At 42.6% G+C, this 23,483-nt stretch overlaps 1 protein-coding gene and 1 long non-coding RNA gene across 4 annotated transcripts in view; one reads left to right on the top strand and one right to left on the bottom strand.

Moving 5' to 3' along the window:
• Positions 1-23,483, bottom strand: part of CSRNP2 (cysteine and serine rich nuclear protein 2) — a 66,506-nt gene that overhangs the window by 18,303 nt on the left and 24,720 nt on the right. For 2 of the 3 annotated variants that reach the window (XM_040340849.1, XM_040340847.1), the window contains exon 2: positions 673-847. In XM_040340849.1, the coding sequence (XP_040196783.1) occupies positions 673-832 (160 nt within the window). In that variant the 5' untranslated portion in view covers positions 833-847. Of the gene's footprint in view, positions 1-672; positions 848-21,718; positions 22,237-23,483 lie in introns of those variants that run through there. The other variant, XM_040340848.1, reaches the window with a different exon arrangement.
• LOC120929427 lies at positions 11,665-12,485 on the top strand. Its single transcript, XR_005747387.1, has 3 exons — positions 11,665-12,008; positions 12,108-12,306; positions 12,445-12,485. It is a non-coding gene; the product is annotated as an uncharacterized LOC120929427 (long non-coding RNA).

The following is a 23,483-nucleotide window of genomic DNA, read 5'->3' as shown; positions in this document are numbered from 1 at the left end:
TAGTGTCTATGTTTAGAGAAGTGAAGAAGCACCCTTCACTCCATCACATTTTAAAGAAAGCCTGTGATGAGAGAAACTATCACAACCTACCCAACCCTTTGGCTATCTTGATGACTCTATATTGTAACACACTTTCCCACTAGAATGGCGCATAATGCAGGCAAGTGGGCAGAGGAGGACCATCAGCCTGTAAGGTCAAAATAGTCTAAAATCTGTTTGGGTAAGCAAACAAACTGCTAAATTCCTTTTCACATCAGCTCTGGGGGTCACCATCAGGCCCTTGGAAGTCGGGGAGACCTCTACACAAGTGTTTAATAAGAGTGGATTTTGAATGGATACAGGTTACAATTAAATCAGGAAATGCAGTTTTCTGCATTGGGTGCTTTCAAATTTGCATTACCAAGCAATATTTGAGAGGATAACATGGACTATTTCATACATTAAAAAAGGGCCTATCAAGAGGGACTGGTGAAATCACTGGGGTATGGGACACAAAGGAATATCACAGGTCCAAATAACTGAATTTTCTGAACAACTGATTCCATCACAAAATGGCCACCATTGTTGCACAGGCATGACCAGTACACTTTAAGATCTCTGAAAATATGAATAAGTTATTTACATTGACAAGGTGGTATGCCAACAGTAGGCTTTATGTTTAGAGGAACTTACGGATAAGTCCAGTGGTGGTGGGAGCGGTAATGCTGTCACAGCTTTCTGCACTGTCACTATTTGAGATTTCATCATCTGAATCTTTTGGGGTAGAAATAGGGGAGCCCACGTCAACATCTTCAAATTTTCTTTTCAGGCTTCGGCTCGTCACAGCATCCATTTGTTTAAGGGTGGCCTGCAAACCAGGCAGAAAACGAACATATAAACAAACTACGAACAATTACATTTTGTAAAATAAAAACTGAACTACACATAAAATAATACATGGTTGAAATTTAAATACATAAAATTTGACTTGCCAAAAATAGATTTGTATTTGTGTGCAACCAGCCTGTCATCCAGGCAACCCAGGCTGCCAGCACAGGTCAACGACTTCCCCTTTTTTCTGCTGCAACTAAGCAATAGAACTTGGGTCGCCAAGGCTCCCTCAGCCAATAAGACAATACAAAGGCAGCATGTGGTCATCTGTGGATTTTTCACGTGTAAGCATGTTCACAACTAGCCATGTAAAAACCAAAAGGGCCCCAAACTGGCTCCTAATACTTCCCTCCTTCCTTTAACCATTTGAAGATCAGGCATTTTCTGGCACTTTGTTTCCATGTGAAAATCTGTTTTTGTTTTTTTGCTAGAAAATTAGTTAGAACTCCCAAAACTTATATATATTTTTTTTAAAGCATGGGCCCTAAAGAATAAATTGGTGTGTTTGCAATTTTTTACGTCACATGTTAATTGCTCAGTGGATTTTCAAACTCAATTTTTTGGGGAATATACATTTTTTTAAAGTTTAATGCAAAAAAACAATACATAACCCAATTTTTTGGTAAAATATAAAAGATGATGTTGCGCCGAGTAAATAGATACCAAACATGATCAATGATCATGATTTTGATTACCGGTACTTATATTGCTGTCACAAGTAATGTAAACATCCTTGTAACAGAAAATGGCATGTGACTGGTCTCTTTAGGGAGGGATATGGGGTCTATAAGACTCCAAATCCCTCCCTTGCATTTGAAAGCATTCAAAAAACGCAAAGATCGGTGTTTTTGAATACTTTCGATTTTCAAAAATAATGCCGCTGTAAGATGACAATAAACTGGAAATTATGTCATGTCATCTCTTCTGGGTTACCATAGCGGTGACCCGATCAAAGCTGATCCCGGCATTCATTGGGTTTCCAACTTGTGGGCGGACATGCCAGCTAGTAGCTCGAGTCTCCTGGTGGGACAGCATCACCCGAGTACAACCACTTGAATTCAAATGATTTACCAGGTACGTGATTTGGTGGCAAGTGGTTAATAGTCTGAATGATGTTGTTCATGGGATTACAAGAGGCTCGTTGAAGGACAGATTAAGGTATTTATGCTAGTTTGATGTAAAAAAAATACATATACCACAACTTCAGGCAACCACTAAACACACAGATAAAATATAGGAAGGAGAGCTCTAAGGCCGCGTACACACGGGCAAACATGTACGATGAAACCGGTCCGCAGGACCGTTTTCACCGTACATGTCTGCCCGGGGATTTCTGTACGATGGCTGTACTAACCATCGTACAGAAATCTGCGCGTAAACAATACGCGGGGCGTGTCCGCGGCGATGACGCGGCGACGTGGGCGGGCCTGCCAGTTAAATGCTTCCACGCATGCGTCAAAGTCATTCGACGCATGCGAGGGATGGCGGGCACTCGGACATTAACGGTAGGTCTGTACAGACGACCGAACATGTCCGAGCGGGCAGGATTCCAGCGGACTGTTTTAAAACGAGTCCAGAAATATTTGTCCGCTGGGAAAAGGCCCGGCGGGCAAATGTTTGCTGGAATCCAGCACGCTCGGGCCTACACACGACCAAACATGTCTGCTGAAACTGGTCTGCGGACCAGTTTCAGCAGACATGTTCGGTCGTCTGTATGGCCCATAAGAGTTGATTGGAGGGAAGAGACACCCCCCCCTCCAAACAGCACACAGGAACAGAGGTGAGGCTGTCAATCAGCTGGAGCACCTTCCCCATCACAATTTTTTTTTTGGTGTCAGGAAAACGTATCAGAAGTCACTCATACAGATAGCAGAGGAACTAAGCAGCAGACAGAAATGACACTTGGTGCTCTTAGTGCACTATAGAGGTATATGCTTTGTTAATATTTCATGTCTGAGGTTTACAGCCACTTTAAATAGTTCTACCACACAGCACAGCCCTGTCTGGTAAGGCAGGGGACCAAACTTTTCTCTACTGCAGTTAAATAAATGCAACTTGTCCCCAACAAATCTCTGGGACATACTAATAAACTCATCTGGCACTCTGCTTTTCCCTTCTGTCAGCAAACTACAACTTAGCACAAACTCAGACTCCTTGTACTACTACTCCCTCCATCTGAGCTCTTCTCAGGGCTTCCAAGAGCCTGATACCAATTCAAATTCCCATACTTACATTGCTGGCAATTACAAAAAACATTTACAGACTAATTAATGCTTACATCAATGTGTCTTTTATTTCCGAGTTCTGTTTTAAAGTACCGTATTTATCGGCGTATAACGTGCACTTTTTTCCCCTTAAAATCAGGGGGAAATCGTGGGTGCGCGTTATACGCCAATCTGCTGTCTCTGAGCGCCGCCGCCGACATATACCGAGCGCAGTACACTCGGCTATGCTCGGCCGTGCTCGGCTCCGCTCGCGGTCACGCCCTGTGCCGCCTCCTAGCCTTTATTCGAGAGGAGTTGAGCGTGGCCGAGCGTTCCCGAGTGTACTGCGCTCGGTATATGGCGGCGGCGGTGCTCAGAGACATCGCGGGAGAAGCGGGGAGGACACCGCCGAGGCCGCAGACAGACGCCGGACCGGACAAGGCCGCCGATGGACGCCGGGCAAGACACTGACAAACTAAGTAATTCATTTTTTTTCCAGGAATTTCCCTTCTAGAGTATGGGTGTGCGCTATACGACGGTGTGCGCTATAGGAAGATAAATACGGTAGTTATCAAGGCAGAAGATTTTTTTATCTTAAGGAACTCTATGCAGTACCTTTTGTACCACCCTCCCCCTCCCTTTAGAATGTAAGCTCTTCGAGCAGGACCCTCCTGTACCTTCTGTATTGTACTTGTGTTGTTAAACGGACGTTCAGAGGCAGTTGGATGCTTTTTTCAACTGACCCTGAACACATTCAATGTTATCTTATGTGACCATGTACACAGTCTCGTTTACAGTCGTTTTTAGGCAGTTGCTTTTACCAGCGTTTCTTTGAAAGCAAAAAAATTAGTTCAGACGCCAGAGATTACCACGTTTCAGATGCCAAACGGGGCACAAGCGTTTAGCCGCGTTTTCGTTTATCGGCATTACTAGTAAAAAACATATTCATAAAAATGCCATAAAACTACCCCCTATTTTGTAGATGCTATAACTTTTGCGCAAACCAGTCAATATAAACGCTTATTGCAATTTTTTACCAAAAATATGTAGAAGAATACGTATCGGCCTAAACTGAGGAAATTTTTTTGGGGGGGGGGGGGGTTATAGCAAAAAGTAAAAAATATTGATTTTTTTTTCTAAATTGACGCTCTATTTTTGTTTAAAGCGCAAAAAGGAAAAAACGCAGAGATGATCAAATATCACCAAAAGAAAGCTCTATCTGTGGGAAATAAATGACGTCAATTTTGTTTGGGAACAACGTCGCATGACTGCGCAATTGTCAGTTAAAGCGGCGCAGTGCCGAATCACAGAAAGTGGCCTGGTCTGACCAGCAAAATGGTCCGGGGCTGAAGCGGTTAAATAGTATTGGTAAAGTCACCATTGGGTCAGTAATAAAACAGTTAGCCATCGTTTTTCTTTCCAATTACTTTTTTTTCTTATTTTAAACTAGGAATTTATGACAATTTGCGAACTACTACACCAAATATCTCGCCAAATGCTTACATTGCGTACACCTTAAAATAAAATGGTTTTCTACAAAAACAAAAGGGTTCTCTTTAAATTTCCTACTGAAAATAAGTCACTGCTTTTAACAATGAAAGGCTTAATATAAAAGCTTCTCTAGCAAGATTTGTAACGTTCTGATTTCCGCTTCCTCTCTCCTGGCTGACTAGGTCTTTATGTTTTTTCTCCTCAGCAGGTTGAATGCATCTCACCTCCCCCACCCTCGTCATTTGGATTGGTTGTCATGGTAACTTCCTAGTTTTTGTAGAAGCAGAAAGATATCGGGCAAACAGCATGGGCTTACAGAACTGAGCCAACCCGGAGAGCGGAGATCTAGACCGGCCATGGAAAATGTAAAAATGTCGTAAATCCATCACGCGTAAATCAAGAAAATCTAGTAAAAAGGTTTTGCAATTAAAAAAGGACAAGCAGGGACACCGTAGAATTTTTGCTGTATATCTGTGCTGTCAAAAGAAGTTCTGACTTCATAATGGGTAAAATTTAGTGTTGTACAGATCAGCACTTCATAAACATTATTCAGATGAGCTCCATTATTAAAACCTTTACAGTGCTAAGCTTGCGAATAATTCTTACCATGGCTACCACTCGTTTATACTGCTTAGAAGAGGACTGCAGTCTGCTCACATAATTTGTAATACAAACATCTTTGCCATTCTCCCTCCAACCACTTTGCATATAATTTTATATATACCGTATTTATCGGCGTATACGCGCACTTTTTTGCCCTGAAATTCAGGGCAAAATCGTGGGTGCGCGATATACGTTGATACCCGTGCTGAGTTTGAACTACTGCGCCGGCATATACCGAGCGCAGTACACTCGTGTATAGTCGGGCAGGCTCGGGTTCTCTCGCAGTCACGTCCTGGACGTACAGGACGCACAGGACGTGACCGCGAGAGGAGCCGAGCCTGCCCAACTATACACGAGTGTACTGCGCTCGGTATGTGCCGGCGCAGTAGTTCAAACTCAGCACGGGAAGAGGGGATCGAGCGGGGAGGACACCGCAGAAGGACGCCGGACCCGACGAAGAGGACACCACCGCAGACGGACGCCGGACCCGACGAGGCCGCCGATGGACGCCGCGCAAGACACCAAAACTATAAGTACTAAAATCTTTTTTTTTACAGGAATGCGGGTCCACTTTAGGGGTGCGCGCTATACGCCGGAGCGCGCAATACCCCGATAAATACGGTACTGTAATACTGTACTTGCCAAATATGCTGCAGAAATCTCCCTCCACTGAGTCTTGCTGCAACCATTTTAACTGTTGGCAGCTGAAGCTGCTGCCTGTTCACTTCCTGGATTTACACAGACACACACATCCAGCTCTGCAGCTTTCATTGACCCCGTGTGCGGGCTTCAGAACATTTTTTGGGTTCTGAAAAATTGGCATATTTTTTTTCGAACATGCACTATTTTTTCACAACGTTTTTAACGTCGTTTTTCGGGTTGTAAAAATTGGTCGTGTGTGGGCTTTAACGACGTGAAAAATCTGCACATGCTCAGAAGCAAGTTATGAGATGGGAGCGCTCGTTCTGGTAAAACTACCGTTCGTAATGGAGTAAGCACAATCATCACACTGTAACAGAAAAGCGCTAATCGTCTTTTACTAACACGGAATCAGCTAAAGGGTGGCATCATCCGAATGGAACTTCCCCTTTATAGTGCCGTTGTACGTGTTGTACGTCACCACGCTTTGCTAGAGCATTTTTTTTTCACAATCGTGTGTAGGCAAGACCGTTTTAATGATCAACTTGAAAAAAACGTTGTTTTTTCTAGAGCCTGAAAAACTTTGTTTTTTACAACCCGAAAAATGATTGTGTGTACGCGGCATCAGAGAGAGAGAGAGATGTGCATGATGTCATAAGCCTAGGCTTTTTACCAGGCAAGAAACAGGAAGTGGACTGTAAAAGATATTTATCGGCAGAAAAAAAGTTTTACTATACAAAGTTAAAACAAGGGCAGAAGATAATAGATGGGAAGTTGAAAAAAATGACTGAAAATCCACTTTAATGCCGCGTACACGCGGTCGTTTATTTGTCATGAAAAAAAACGACGTTTTTTCAAACTTCATTTTAAAAAACTACGTTGCCTACACACCATCGTTTTTTCAAAATGCTCTAGTAAAGCGCGGTTACGTTCAGCACGTACGGCGGCACTCTGTTCCATTCAAGCTCGCGTCATAACATGCTTCTGAGCATGCCCGGGTTTAAAAACGTAGTTTTAGCCCACACACGATCATTTTAAATGACACAAAAAATGAAGTTTTGAAAAATGACATAAAAAATTGAGGCATGTTCGAATTTTTTTTTTTGTCGTTTTTCAGAAGACATAAAACAACGATCATTTTAAATGACGTTTTTAAAAATGTTGTTTTTTTTCATCACAAAAAACAACCGTGTATACGCGGCATAAGAGTTCTGGATGTCACTTAAACCAGAAAGGCATCAAAATATGTGAACCCCCCCCCCCCTCCCCTTTAATGGTTCCACAAAAGCACCCCCCTTATTCCTCTCCCAGCAATTTGGCCTCCAAATCACTGACCAAGTCTAAAACCTTGTACACACGATTGGATTATCCGACGGGAATTGTGTGATGGCAGGCTGTTGTTGGAAAATTTGACTGTTTTTATGCTCTATCGGACAATTGTTGTCGGATTTTCCGTGGACAAATGTGGGAAAGCATGCTTTACGATTGTCCACCAACATATGTATGTTGTCGGATTTTCCAATCGTGTGTACACAAGTCTGTCGGACAAAACTCCAAAGTACGAACACGCATGCTCAGAAGCAATGCTCACCATAACACAACATTAGCCCAAAGGGTGGCTCTAAAGAGCTGAAAAACCACATAGTTTCGGGTTTGTTGGACGACAATTCCTTGCTGTTTGTATGCAATACAAGTTCCTGGCCAACGCCCTTCAGACAAAAGTCCTACGCTTTGTCCGCAGAAAATCTGATCGTGTGTACGAGGCTAAAGAGTAATAGACAAAATTACACTAAAGCCCCTAAAAGCAGAGATATTCAGAGGAAGGATGTAAGCAGAACACAGTATAGTGATTGCTACTATTATCTGACACTAGACTTTGCATAGCTTTGTACCAGGTTGTCCTACATATTAATCCATAGCTCTGTTATTTAGCACCAGTACGAATTGTCCCATACATTGTTTTGGAAGCCCATTGCCGTACTAACACTAAATTGAGAAACGAAAAGGCAACTGCAATAAACCACTTCAACTGAGCAAAACAAACCAGTTTAGAATTTGACAAGTCCTAAATAACCAATTCTTTTACTGCCACCACCATGGTTCAAAAATTATAACATCTAGGCTTATTTTTCCACTGCATTTTTAGTCTTTCAATCCCCTTCTAAGCCTAGGTTCACACTGATGTGATTTGACATGTCAAATCGCGTGCCAATTCGGCGGCTATTGCCAACAATGGCAACTTCCGAATCGGTACAACGCGGACTTTATGACGGCGCACCAATTCCCAAAAGTAGTTTCTGTACTACTTTTGGCGACTTTGGGGTATGATTTGTATATACATCTGTGCAAGAACCCATATAGACGTCTCCTAATTTGCTCTAGAAGTCGGACTGACATGTGGGTATGAAATCGCGTGAGTTCAGCTGAACTCGCACAATTTCAATCTCGCTGTCAGTCAATGTGAACCAAGGCTACAGTGCATGCAACCGAGATACATCAGTCTTAAAACTGACATGTGTATTTTTTAATCACACGGTACCCAAGGCCATGATAATGTGCCAAGTACAGTAATTGAGTCATGTTGACACCGGTGCAGGCGCACTGAGCATGCCGTATCCAACAGCGATTGTGCAGTGACCGGTGGCTCCCAGGCACATACGCGGGAGTGACGTCATCGCGGCTCCGGCCAGTCACAGCGCTGGAGCCGCGATACCCAGAAGTCACTCCAGGAGAGATGGCGCTCGATGGAGAAGGGGAACGAGGACCGCTGCAGGGGCTTCAATCTCAGGTAAGTAATTCATAACGAGCTAGTATGCTATGCATAAATAATGTGGGTGTGCTCTCGCGCCTCCAAGTAACAATATATAAATGAGGTGATGTAAAACTGCTGCTCAATCTAATTGTGTAAATAGTAAATAAATACCAATAGTGAATAAAATATAAATTGATGAGCGCAATAATAAATATGTAAACAAATAAGTACAGTGTGGACTAAACAGCCAATAGGAAAGTGACAATGTGCAGTATAATGACAAATGTCCCATAAGATAATAATATATGATCTTCGTAAATAAGTAAATAATCTTCCAGTGATCTTCTAAAGTGGTCTTCAAAAAGTGAGCTCACAGAGCGCTTACCTCCTTACATATGTAATGACTCCTTGGATATGAATCTCTGCTTTCCTTAGTACCTGAGATTGGCTCAATCTCTGAAGGTGTCAGTGAGGTCATTGACCAATATTTGAGACCACACGTTCTCAACCTACCATCTTACACTAAAGATACTATACATCTGCTACAGATGCTGGAAGATATGACGATACCGACGGACGCCTTTTTGGTCTCCGTCGACGTTGAGACCCTGTACAACAGCATTCCCCATTCATCTGGGTTGAGGGCTGTTGAACAGGCTCTCAAGCAGCAGCCAACCACTGATTTCAAGTTCAACGCCTTCATCCTTACTATGTTAGAATTTATTTTGTATCATAACACCTTTCTCTTCCAGGGCTCCCACTACCTCCAGGTACAGGGTGTGGCTATGGGAACGTGCTGTGCACCTTCCTACGCCAACCTGTACCTGGGGGAGTGGGAGCGGGATTTCCTCCTGGGAGAGAATGCGTCGATGTGCGCTGCCCACATCTTAATTTGGCAGCGTTACATCGACGATATTTTTATTATTTGGGATGGACCGCAAAGTGGCCTCGATGAACTTCTGAGACTTATGAATATCAACAAATTTAATTTGTTCTTCACCATGTCTCACGATCAATCAGAAATCAGTTTTTTGGACATTAAAATTAAAAAAGATCCCAATGGTAAAATTTACTCCACCCTTTTTAGGAAAGAGACCGCTGGGAATACCATATTACATGCGGGTAGCTTTCATCCCGAACCCCTCAAGAGGTCTATACCCTATAGCCAGTTTCTTAGAATTAGGAGAAACTGTTCGATGGAAGATGACTTCCACGAACAATGCAATGCACTCTCCCTCCGGCTATCCGCCAGGGGATACACCAAAACTTGTCTCCGGAAAGCGTTTAACAGAGTTAAAGCCTTAGACAGACGCAAGTTGATTTTTAAAACCAAATCACAAAATGTTAGATCTGAAGAAAACAACTCAAGGATAATCTTGGGGTTCTCAAATGAGCATGCAAGAATTAGAAGAATAATAACGAAATTCTGGCCTATACTCACTGAGGACCCCATCCTCCAAAATCTACTCTTGGATAGACCTCAGCTCACGTTTAAACGTGCGGATTCACTGGGGACCATCTTGGTCCGGAGTGAATACAAAGGCAACTCTGCCAAGGACCCCTGCAAGACCCATGGGACCTTCCCATGTGGACACTGCGCGCAATGTGAGGTCATTGGCAGGAGGACCACACTGGCATTGCCCAATGGGGAGACTCTCTCGCTAAAACATTTTGCCAACTGTACCACACGGGGAGTAGTCTACCTCATGCAGTGCCAGTGTGGTTCCTTCTACGTTGGCAAGACCAAACAACCTCTTTATAAAAGAGTGGAAAAACACATGCATTCCATGAGAATTGGCAATTTATATTTACCCCTTGGGAGACACGTGGCCAAAGCACATGGGTACCATATGCCCAAAGTCAACTTTTCCGTTCTTGACAGAATACATATCCCTCTACGTGGGGGGGACTGGAACAAGGTACTCCTCCAGCGCGAGATGCGCTGGATCAGATGCCTTAAAGCTACAACCTTTCCAGGACTCAACGAGATGGAGAGCTTTAGGCCCTTCCTAGAGGGGTTCAGTTCGGGGAAAACGGACTAGCCCCCATATGCCACTGGGAAATCATCCTCCTGTCCCTTCCCCTTCTCCTGAACCGACTAACTGTTAAAATTGTTCCCCCACCCCCTTTCTCTCTCCCCCCCTCCCTATTCTAACCTTAATTGTACCCTGTGGTATACTGGGGTCTTAGGTTGAGATCTGTAATAAGTAGGATTTATATTTGTAAATTATTGTATGATTATGATTTTGTAAATGTATGAGCTAAAAGTTTTCTTCTTGGATTTATACATGAAATTTTTGACTGTAAACCTGTGATCAACCATTGATGATTTGTTGACAGTGCACCCTGTGGCTTTCCAACCAGGAGCTTTATGTGTCAAGTACCGCTTTTTCACCGGCCCTTTCTGGATGTTGTTGATGTCCGTTATGGTCTTATCTTAACCAATCACAAGAGGGCTCCTCCATCCACTGCCGGGGGAGAGTAGCACCTTGGTGCCCGCCCCAGGGGCATTCTATGCCCTAGAGGCTCTCCCCTACCCGGCAGTGGTGACTTTATCTCCCTTCTAACTGTCAGACTTTCTTATCTGTCAGTTCTGAGACATCTAGGCACAGTGAATATCTTTGCCCCATTCTCAGGAATTTGCCCTCACTCCATCAAGCGTTCCTCCAATGGTTCCATTTTTGCCCTGTATTTGTTTTTGGATTCTCTTGTTTCCCCGGGTCCCCTGTTTAATGATGCCCCGAAACTGCAATTTTATTGCTGCTGTCTAAATCTATGGACTGTTAGGCTCTCTGGAACGGGTGGTGATTTCCGCCCCTTCTGTGCGGACACTTCCTTGTCTTTCCCTGTCTGGTCGTTGGGCGCACTTCGTTCGCGTCGCTGTGACGCGTACAGTGGGTGGCACCACTGTGTGTGTTGCGTTCGCGTTCGGTCGTCTGACGTCTCATGCACCTGATTGGGTGCGCAGTCGTCACATGACCCTTTGGTATTCTGGGATCACGCTAGACGCCGTGAGTCATGTGCTGTGTGACGCGCAGGAGGCGCGTCACCAGCGGCATGTCCACGGTGTCGTGCCCTGAGTGATCAGAGCTCGGCCACCTGACGCTGACGTCAGTAGTGGGCGCGCTGTTTGCACGCCAAACATGGGGGATTTGGAGGATAGGAATCACTTCAGTTGATCCCCAAATGTCCATTTACTGCTCCACCTACAACCAATTATCCCATTCAAGGAACAGCTGTTACACCGCCGGAGTGAATGGATCATCCACACCTGAGGTCCATCATCCTCAAAGTAAGTATAAAGGGTAGTCAGGGGGGGTTTCCCTGTCAGCATTCACTTTCCTCCCCTCACCTGTTGGAGCTGGAGGTTATTTTGTCTTCTGGTCAAGTTTGCTTTCCTTTCTTTGACTGGAATGGCTGTTCACCTTTGAGCTGATGCATTGGGAGTGGTAAGTACATTTTAGGGAGTTTGTTTCTATTTTTGGTCTCACCTTTTAGTGAAGAATCTAATACCCTCCCTGTACTTATTTACCTAAATCTCTCCCCAGCCATTACACTTTTTATTTGTCCTATGACTGCTGACTCCTTTGTGGAGACTTATGTCACTCCACCCCCCCATGGTTATGGAGTCCTCTGGATTGGGGGATCGTTATGGACATTAAGTACACCATCTGGTTTGGTTGCCCTGATTGCGGCTCACACACAAGCTCCATGGGGATGATCTAGGCGCTCTGTGTCTGGAAAGGGGTGAGTTCCTTTTTCCTCTTACATATTGAGCTTTCCATCTCTCCCCCCTTTTTTCTACATGTTGCAAATGTCAAAGAACAAATCTTTGGTTACAGGTATATACTCTGTATGTTATTATATACTTTTCTTTTGTTTTAGGAAAAACTCTTGCTGCTTTCTATTCCCTGAAGAAAGATGTATTACTGAGACATCTGAAACGCGTCGGATTAATGATCACCTATACCCTTAGCCTAGTCCTGGGGTGTGTGGTGATCCTCTAGCAGTAATAATTTTTTCCTTCCCCCCCCCCTTTTTTTAATTAATGTTGTCATTATGAAATGTTTATGCTGTAAATTAATGTATTAAAATTTATATATTTTTATGACCTAGTTGTCACTATATTTTTTTTGGTTGCCCGAAAAATCTCACCTCACTTAGAGGTATTCATCTTTTTCAATTGATACAGAGATGTTGGCAACCTCATGCCTCCATACATGAGCCAAATCCTTTCATTCCTTAGTACCTGTATCAGCTGAATATCTCCTAGAGTGGTTCCCATAAAGTGTTCTCCAACTAGATTCCAGCAATGCAGGGAATATCCCAAATAGGTCCCTTGATATTGCTCAGGATAAAAAGGAGAGATTCCCCATAGTGAAGTAAGTAATATAAAGGATTTAATAAAGATAATAAAGATGCTTACAAAGGTAAAATGATAATGTGTAAAACAAATTCCGCAGTACTTCTGGTATTTCCTAGTGGTTCCGGCCCTTACATGTTACGCCACGTCGCGTAACATGTAAGGGCCGGAACCACTAGGAAATACTGGGAAGTACTGCGGAATTTGTTTTGCACATTATCATTTTACCTTTGTAAGCAAGCTGTTAATAGAAAGTTCATTTTTAGGGTGGAACTCCGCTTTAAGCAAAGGGCAGATGGTTTGAGGAAGTAAAATGTTACATCTGGCCTTACTCAAGATGGCTACGACCAGAAATGCTTGGGGGAGGAGGGCTGTTTTTCAAACTGATTTCTCGACAAAAGAAATCATTATTATTATACAGGATTTATATAGCGGCAGCAGTTTACGCATCGCTTTACAATATAATGGGGGACAGTACAATTACAATACAGTTCAATACAAGGGGTACAGGAGACCAGAATCACTTGATGTTTTTTTGGGCCATCGAGAACACCTCAAACTCAAGTCCATGAATTTATAAATATATACAATAATTATGTATATATTGGTGTATATATGATACAGTGGGGATCGAAAGTGTGGGCACCCCAGGTAAAAATTTGTATTAATGTGCATAACGAAGCCAAGGAAAGATGAAAAAATCTCCAAAAGGCATCAAATTACAGATTAGACATTCTTATACTATGTAAAAAAAAAGTTATTTTATTTCCATCATTTGCACTTTTAAAATTACAGAAAACAAAAAAATGGCATCTGCAAAAGTTTGGGCACCCTGCAGAGTTAATATCTTGTACTGCCCTCTTTGGCAAGTATCACCGCTTGTAAATGCTTTTTGTAGCCAGCCAAGAGTCTTTCAATTCTTGTTTGAGGTATCTTTGCCCATTCTTCCTTACAAAAGTCTTCCATTTCTTTGAGATTTCTGGGCTATCTGTCACGCACTGTTCTTTTAAAGTCTATCCATAGATTTTCAATTATGTTGAGGTCAGGAGATTGTGAAGGCCATGGCAAAACCTTCAATTTACGCCTCTTGATGTAATCCCCCGTGGATTTTGAGGTGTGTTTAGGATCATTATCCATTTGTAGAAGCCATCCTCTCTTTAACTTCAGCTTTTTCACAGATGGCATCAAGTTACCATCCAAAATTTGCTGAAATTTTATTGAATCCATTTTTCCTTCTACTCGTGAAATGTTCCCTGTGCCACCGGCTGTAATACAACCCAAAAGCATGATTGATCCACCCCCATGCTTAACAGTTGGACAGAGGTTCTTTTCATTAAATTCTGTGCCCTTTCTTCTCCAAACGTACCTTTGCTCATTACGGCCAAAAAGTTATATTTTAACCTCATCGGTCCACAGAACTGGTTTCCAAAATGCATCAGGCTTCTCTATATGTTCATTTGCAAAGTTTAAACGCTGATTTTTGTGGTGAGGACGTAGAAGAGGTTTCCTTCTGATGACTCTTCCATGAAGACCATATTTGTACAAGTATCTCTTTATAGTGGAATAGTGTACCACAACTCCAGTGTCTTATTTTCAGTTTTCTAGACAACTGCTTAGAAGAACCCATGGTGCTGATTGTTGGGGCAAGGTCAGATGAGTCTGGGCATTTAAAACCTTTGAGATTGACATCGCCTGGTCTTCCCAGACGATGATTGAGAACAATCCATGACACTGGCAGGTCTCAGCTTTGCAAAGGGGGCAGTGCATGCTATAAATTGCCAAACTTTTGCAGACGCCATTTTTTTGTTTTCTGTCATTTTGAAAGTGTAAATGATGGAAATAAAATCTAACTTTTTTTGACATATTATAAGAATGTCTAATCTGTAATTTGATGCCTTTTGGAGATTTTTCCATCTTTCCTTGGCTTCGTTATGCACATTAATAAATTTTTTTACCTGGGGTGCCCAAACTTTCGATCCCGCTGTATATACACTAATACATAATGACAAAATAAAATTCATATTAGGATAATACAAGTTGTCTAATTTTGAATGCATCACAACTGATCAAACCCTTATTTCATTAATATTTTGTGTTGAAGATATGCCAAGCTTGTTTAGCCAGAGGTAGCAGGATGCTAAAGTGTATAGGTTTTAGGAATCGGTCTCAACAGAAGGTGTTTTAGATGACCTTTGGTCTATGGGAGGGAAGACATATGGCTATGTTTAGGTAACAGATAATGGACACAGCTAGGATACACCTGGAATCCATTAAGCAGCCCACACATGGATTAGGCCTATGAGCAATACCAACCTGAACACAGAATGCTATCAGCTCTGAGAACCTGATCCTCATACAAACCAACGACGACGAAATTGCTGGAAACCAAAACGCATATGTTAGTTGTCTTAATTGTTAATCCCTCTGAAATTACACGTACATGTATTCCTAATCGAGTATTCAAATATGTTATAACAAGTGCACTACAGCCCACTTCTTATCTAGGGTTTCTCCTGAGTACTCTGGTTTACTCCCACACTCCAAAGACATGCTAGTAGGTTAATTGGCTTCTGTCTTAAGCCTAGTACACACAGGCCAAATGTCGGGCATCTTTGGCCGGTTTGGCTGGCTTCTGTCGGACAAACATGCTAGAAAACCATCAGCTCCAATGGCTGGGAACGCTGACCAGAGTGTTGTGATAGAGGGACGTCCCCGTGTCAGAACACAGTAGAACACAGCAGAGAGGAGTGCTGTACCAACATCAGATCGGAGCTGTCAGTTTTTTTTTGGTTCAACCCACTTGGTTTAATGAGAAAAAAAAAAAAGGAGTGGTGTGTACTAGGCTTAAATTGTCCCTAGTTATGTGTATGTATGAATGCAAGTTAGCGCTTCACTTCCTGGTTCCCTCACCGAGGATGGCGGGGGGCAGCAGAGTGACGAGCGATAGCCCGTCCTCTGCTGCGGACGGCGCTGGATTCCAGGACAGGTAAGTGTCCTAATATTAAAAGTCAGCAGCTGCAGTATTTGTAGCTGCTGGCTTTTAATATTTTTTTTTTCAGCGGACATCCTCTTTAACACTGGGGATGCTTAAAATAATCAGCTTTTATTTATTCATGTAAAACTTTTATCCCAAAAGAAAAACAACTATTGCTGCTTGTGTAACTGAGGCCCTGTTCATATCTAGGCATTTTTATTATTTTTTTTTGCAGTGAGCATCAGCTCTAAAAAACGCCCAACTAGACAAATCCCATTAATTTCAATGGCCCCTGTTTACATCTGAGCGTTCTGTTGCCTGACGCAAAACACCCTTTGCTCAAAAAAGTACAGGAGCTTTTTGGCAGATAACAGGTGTTTTACTGCTTTTACATTGGTGATCTTTTAACCTTGAAACAGAAACCTGTACAGAAACGCTGCAAAACTCTGAAAAAATTCCCCAAAAAACTTCTGAAAATTAGGAACACCTATATGTGAACAGAGCCTTAAGTGTGGACTGGAGTTTGGCTTTAATTTGTTAGTGTATTAAAATTTGCTAGTACTTCTAAAACTCCCCATCCCTCCAGACTGACAATGCTATTGTCCAAAGGTGCCCCTTGTGCTCCTTCATCCAGAGTAGAGACACTGTAATACAAGAGGTGTGTTACTGGGCCGATTACCAGGTGAAAACAGAGAGGAAAAGAGCCTACAGTAATTAATGCAACCACCACATCTAAGGTTTGGTAAGTTGCAATATATTCAATTTTGGTTTATTACCCATTTAAATTCTATTTCCAGATTGTCCCCACCCAACTTTATGATGATTTTTAAGAAATTTTAGAAGGAAGATCAAAACATAAATCTAAGTGTATGTCTGGACAAAAAGACAAATTCAGCATGACTCTGCCTCATATACTGTATACATGTTGGGGGGTGAATTTGCCTAGACAAAAACACTTTAAGAGATATAAGCAATATTCAAGCAACTATAATAAAAGTCTAAAACACAAATTAGCAGCTTTTGTGATCAGATTTACAGGAGGTTGAGCAATGTCCTGGTAAAAAAAGAAAAATTATGACCAGGGTTCCAAGGTTTATATGCAAACTAGGGCATATCCTATTTCCGTAAAATAATTTACTTTCAGGCCTCACACAGGGCACCAACAAATACATAATTTACTAAAATTACAGAACCACCTTAAAAATAGAAGATGGTATGAAGAGGTATCCATCACATTTACCTGACACTAAAATGCTTTGCAAAATTTACATCAATATTTGCATTCGCTTTTAATGTTTGCTTTCAATTCCGGTTTCACAGTAGCACTCATGAATTTATTTTCCGAACATCGAACACAAGGACAAAAAAATTTCCTTCATCTACCTCAATCCTACTCATCTTTGGCTAGTCATTCAACTGTTCCCACCCTACATCTGCTCATTATCTCCCTTTCTAAAAATGTATGTATCCTTCCTATTGATATGAATACCGTATTTATCGGCGTATAACACACACTTTTTTACCCTGAAAATAGAGGGTAAAACATGCCTGCGTGTTATACGCCGATATCTAAATTTTTTCTCAATGGGGGGCGGGGATCGGTGGTCCGCCCCGGGTGCTACCCACTGGGAGGATGTCATGCCGGCCGCCCCACTTCTCCTGCCCGTGGGACAGCACTGTAGAAAACATTAATGCCAGCCATTTCTCCTAAAACGCTCCTGTGTCACTCCGTCTCAAATTAATCAAAGCCTCTCTAATACCTTGAGATAAGGACGCTCGTTCTGGCTGTTCTCCTCCTCCCGATCCGCCTCCTTCTTGAGTGTAGCTTGTGATTGGAGGAGAGCGGTCATGTGACCATCAATGAAACAGCAGAGGAGAGTCACATGACCGTGTCTACGAGAGAACGGCATTAATTGAGGTATGTAGAAGCTTTGATTTGCAGTAAGAGTGACACAGGAGCAGTGTAGAAGGGGCTGACAGTGAGGTTTTATTTACTTTACAGTAAGCTGGAAATGCTGTCCCAGGAGACTGGTGGTCTTCTGGGAGTGCAGAGGAGGAGGAGGGCTGTGTACTGTGCAGTGAAGGGGGTCTGTATGCTGTGCAGGGGTCCGTGTGCTGTGCAGGGGGTCTGTGTGCTGTGCAGGGGGTCCGTGTGCTGTGCAGGGGGTCCGTGTGCTGTGCAGGGGGTCCGTGTGCTTTGCAGGGGGTCAGTGTGCTTTGCAGGGGGTCCGTGTGCTGTGCAGGGGGTCCGTGTGCTGTGCAGGGGTCTGGAAAGTTTTTTCCCTGAAAATTCCCTAAATACGGTATGTCCTTGGATGGTATTCCGACAATTTGAACATTTGCAAAAAAGGATTTCCATTACAGTGTGTTGATAATGTGCAAAGTATACTAACCCACAGCAACCAATCAAGAATCATCTTTTAAAGCATATCCATGGTCAAAGTTTAAAATCATATATTCATTCCCACATATTAATTATTTCTAACAATCTGAATGATTTTGAAGTTTGTAAACTTACTTTGTAAAGATCCCCACATTTTTACAGCCTTGAATTTGTGACATCTAGTCACTATGCCCCGTGAGTAGGCACTGCTGTGTCACACATTTCACAGAGCCTGCTTTCTGAACTACAGAGGTGCTGAGATGAGGAGTTTCAGTAGGCTGAGTCAGTGCAGAGATCACTGCTTCCAGAAAGCAAGGAACCATGGGATATTTGGTCTTTAGAAATCGAAAGTAAACAGCAGAGGAGAAGCTACAAAGCATGCAGGGAATGCAGGACGTTGTGGAAAGAGATGGCCAGCAGGCAAGTAGAGTTCACAACATGAAAGGAGAATTTTCAAGTAGGCTTATATCGGATTATCAAAAACTACTGTCTGTATTGCTATTACAATGCAATGTTATAAGATAAAGTGAAAGCTCCAACCATAGATTTCTTTTAAAATGTGACTTTAGTTAAAAATGCCAGAAGAGACTTTTTGGTCAGATCAGTCTTCGCACAGCCAGTGTGCACACCAGGACAAATAACAGGATGATTACCCAAAGGGTTACTGCACAAAAAAAAACAGTTTAGATATACTTCTAGCACACTGCCACTGTTTTGAACACCTGTCCTATTCAATCCGTTATGCGACAGATACACAGAAAAGGAAACACCTGTTCAGAGGCCACTAACAGCTTTGGTTTTGTAGAACTATTCAGAAGTTTTAGCAAATTTTTCAAGATCTCTGAAAGCTGTGCATGATATAAAGCAGAGATTTCGAAAAGGTACAATAAATATGTTTAAAGTCCATCTCCAGTTCTGCTTTCCCTACCCAATTCCTGCCCCCCTTTTATTTAAAAAAAAATCAATGTACATTATTCCAGGTTTCATCTGCCCAACTGCATGATGCTCTTTTCAGAATGATTCCTTAGGCCCAGAGTGGCTTCATGATTACATAATACCATGGGGGGGGGGGACATTATTGATGCCCTGGGTTTACAGGAATTGGTTGACCGATGCTGGGTGCTATTTAATACTGAAAAAAAAAAAACATGCTCCATCAAAGAACATTGAGGCTAATGGGGACAGTGCTAATGAAGTACAAGGCATGAGCTACCTTAAACAAGTAGATGCAAAGCAGCAGTAATGTTACTGACCAATTGCTTCCCAAGCTTATCTGAATTCGACACAGATGATTAAAGAAACAACTATGAAAAAATTATTTTTAGGACTTCATTGATTTGCCCAGAACGTATTGGAAGTTGGGTTTTAAGGTCTAGATATCAATGGTCAGTCAGTCAGCGAGATCAAACTGTGGTTTGGAGACAGATTTTCTACTTGGTAAAGCAAATGGAACTTCCCCCCCCCCCCCCCCAATTCATAATTTTTATTTTCACTATATCAAAGCACAAAGGGTATCCATGAATAAGACCCACTCTGGGTTATGACGATGCATCATGGTGGAAAAGACTGAATACCAGGACCAATGGCACAATAACAAAGGTATACAACCATGGAGACATATATGGTCATGTCTATTCCCTGGGCCCATTGTAGCAGTGCAAAGTACAAAAAAGTGACTACCACATACATGTATAATTCTCTGCATACACAAAAATAAAATAGAGCAGAGAAGACCAAGGGACAGGGCAAAAGCAAAAAAAAGGGGGGGGTAGAAAGGGTAAAACCCTGTTCCTCCCCACACGTCTCTAGGCAGAACTACCATGCTTTTGTCATATCCAGTAGGGATTTGTAAACAGGGGAGTACACAAAGTCATACCAGTAAAATCATTTTTCTCCCGAGTGCCCTTCTCTGTTGCAATCAGGTCCCTTATTTTGTAGATTTCCATGATTTTTACTAACCAGTGATTGAAGGCGCTTGCCTTCATTTCAAAAATATAGAAATAGAGATTTTCGCTGCACGCACTGAGTGCAGAACAGTAGAAAGTCTATAGGTCTTAGTTATTCTCAAAAGTGTCACCTAGATTTCTGGACAGATTGGTGTCCAGGTATGTAATATGTGCCATCACCCATTTAAATGGAAATTTAGTCTTAAGGTGTCCAATACAGTATTCGGGTAAAGAGATGTTTAATGCCTCTGGCTTCTGGAAATGTATGCGGAAACTAGAGAGTGAACTGTATTTGTCTAGCTCGGTCAAAAGGTTTGGAAGCAATATCATAGGGTTTATGATGAAGAAGAGAAAGACATCAGCAGATGCTGTGACATGCAAATGAAATGGTGTCCATATAGAGGGGTCGATGATATCAGGATGGTCCCTAATTCTGCAAAGAAAGGGCTCTCATGTCAGTATGAAAATCATCGGGGGACAACCTTGTCGGGTTCTTTTTTGCGTTAGAAAGTGGATTTTACCTTCGCGCAATAAAAAAAAAAAAAAGATCTGAATGCTCATTTTACTTACCTGAAGCCAAGGTCAAGTGATGATCCTTTTTTCCGTTCCACTTCCCGGGGTCCTGCTTCAGATGTCCACGTCACTGCCTTTATGATGTGGACACCTCATTGTGTTGAAGGTGACATGTCCTCTCTCATAGGCTTTGGAGTCAGGAGAACTCACATGAGTTGTGAAGGGACCAGTGCTCAAGAAGATAAAGAGCAGGGAAAAATATCTGCTCCCCAGGGCAGGAAATAAGCATGGCGTATAAAGGATTGTGATCCATTACACCGTGGGATGACTAAGGAAGAGGTAATTGGAATCAAGACTTAAAAGTAAAGTACACGATGCACATTTCCCCATGCAAATGGGCTTTAAAGTAAACATGTAATGAGAGAATACGAGGGTTGCTATCGCTAAACCTAAGCAACCACTAGCTGCCTGGCCACGTCAGGCTTCAGTACCCATCACTGAGAAAGACAAAGCATGAAGCAAGCTGAGGACTGAAGTTGACAGATCAGCATTAAACTTGCAAGAGGATATGCATCTTTACGCAAGATAAAACATCACCATTTATTGGAATCCATAAGCATATCAGACCTAAAGGTCTTCGTCAGATCAGCATGACAGCCAGGAAACTAGCAACTTCAGAAGCAGAAATCTGGCAGCCTCCATACTTTAGTATAGGTTTTCCTAAATTCATTATTTGTGTTTAATTTACAGAAAACCTATAATGGAGAGAAATCAAAGCTTGCCAGCATTGTATATGGTCAACAATCTAGATTATTATTCTAAAGGATTTATGTAGCAACAAGTTTGCGCAGCCCTTTACAAAATAATGGGAGATATTACAGTTACAACACAATAAGATGAGGAAAGTCCTGCTCATAAGAGCTTACAATCTGTGTAAGTAGCCTATAGATCATGTATTTAGGAGTGCATTGAAACTGTACCTTGCTGGCTGCTCACTGCACAGAGGGAATACGCCACATCTCAGAAGGGAAACGCAGAGCAGTGTGTTGCTCGAGTCCAGCATGCGTCTCCTCTCGTGATGTTAGGCAGGCGGGGAAAGTAGATAGGGGAGAATTAGCAAAATTATGTAACACCGAGTGACTGCATCCAATAACAGCAGCATAGGCTGGCGTTCCCAGCAACAGATAATCCTGAAGGGGGGCTCATAGTGAGGGGAAGAAAATTCACATCACCGCCTGCCTACTACACCTTCACATACTGAGCGGAAATAATATTTTGATGAGGATGAAAGGTCCCTACTGCCTGGGTCTAAGGAAATGAATTCATTAACTGGCTCCTTGGCAACAAATCAGACTGCACGCAGACCATGTAATACTGTGTTGACAGAAAGATAGCAGAAAACCTGTGCTGAGAAGTAGGTGACCACCGTTGACCTCCTTTTAAACATGCAAAGTGCCTAGCTGTCCCTGGCTTTAATACTATGAGTAACAGACGCAGAACAATTGGCAGCCAGCCAGCGCAGTCTGCAAACTTAAAATGCCATTAAAACCAAAAATTGTATATATTGCAGCTCAGAAAGCATTAGATGTGGTGGCAGCATTCATTTTCTTCTTTAGGGTTTTCACCTGGTGATCTGACCAGCAACACGCCTCCTGTATTAGGCCCCTTTCACATGGGGCAGTTCCATCAAAACAGAATCCACCTGCTCAGCGGGGGATCTCTTCGCTGATCCCTGCTGAGCAAGCCGATGACAGGCCCGTGTTCACTCCGGTATGCAGAGCGGACACAGCCCGCTCTCCTCTATAGGGCGGTCGGATGGAAGCGGACTGCATGTCATTTCCCTCCCATTGTCCTCCAATCCGCTGGATAGATGGCGAACTTATCGCTATTCGTCTGTTTTCAGCTAATTTTGTCGGATCGGATGCCTAGAGATCCCCATAGGGGACAATGGGTGGTTCGATCGGGTTCGCCTGAAAAACTGACAGACGGTCCCGAAAGGGGCCTTAGAGTGGTGCCTACACTCTGGATAAAGGAGCAACAGCGCGATGGCCCATAGGATTACCATGCATGCTCCCAAAGATATTTAAAAATTACTTTCTGCATCTGGGCCCCTGCTGAACTGATGGTGCCCAGTAAAAGAGGGCCTGCTCCATCCCCCTATCAGCGGCCTTGCATACAGGTGTACCGCTACTATACTACGCACAAGTGTACATTTCTATACTGATACTATACAGTTAGAGGTGTACATTTCTCTACCTCTACGGTGTTATGGGTGTACATTCATCTACCGTGTTACAGGTGTACATTTCTACACCTCTACTATATAGTGTTCAGGTGTACATTTATACACCTCTACTATACAGTGCTCAAGTGTACATTTATACTCCTCTACTATACAGTGCTCAGGTGTATATTTATACTCCTCTACTATACAGTGCTCAGGTGTACATTTATACTCCTCTACTATACAGTGCTCAGGTGTACATTTATACTCCTCTACTATACAGTGCTCAGGTGTACATTTCTATACTTTCACTATACTGTGCCTCAGGTGTACAATTCTATACCTCTACTATACTGTTAAGCCCTGTACACACGATTGGTTTGTCTGATGAAAACGGACCGATGGACCGTTTTCATCGGACGACCCGATCGTGTGTGGGTCCCATCGTTTTTTTTTTTTCCATTGGTGAAAAAAAAATAGAACCTGTTTTAAATGTGTCCTATGGTAAAAAAAACTAATAG

Source organism: Rana temporaria, chromosome 2 (genome assembly GCF_905171775.1).
Source record: "Rana temporaria chromosome 2, aRanTem1.1, whole genome shotgun sequence".
In the NCBI taxonomy this organism is placed as follows: Eukaryota; Metazoa; Chordata; class Amphibia; order Anura; family Ranidae; genus Rana; species Rana temporaria.
This window is presented reverse-complemented; position numbering and strand designations above follow the sequence as displayed.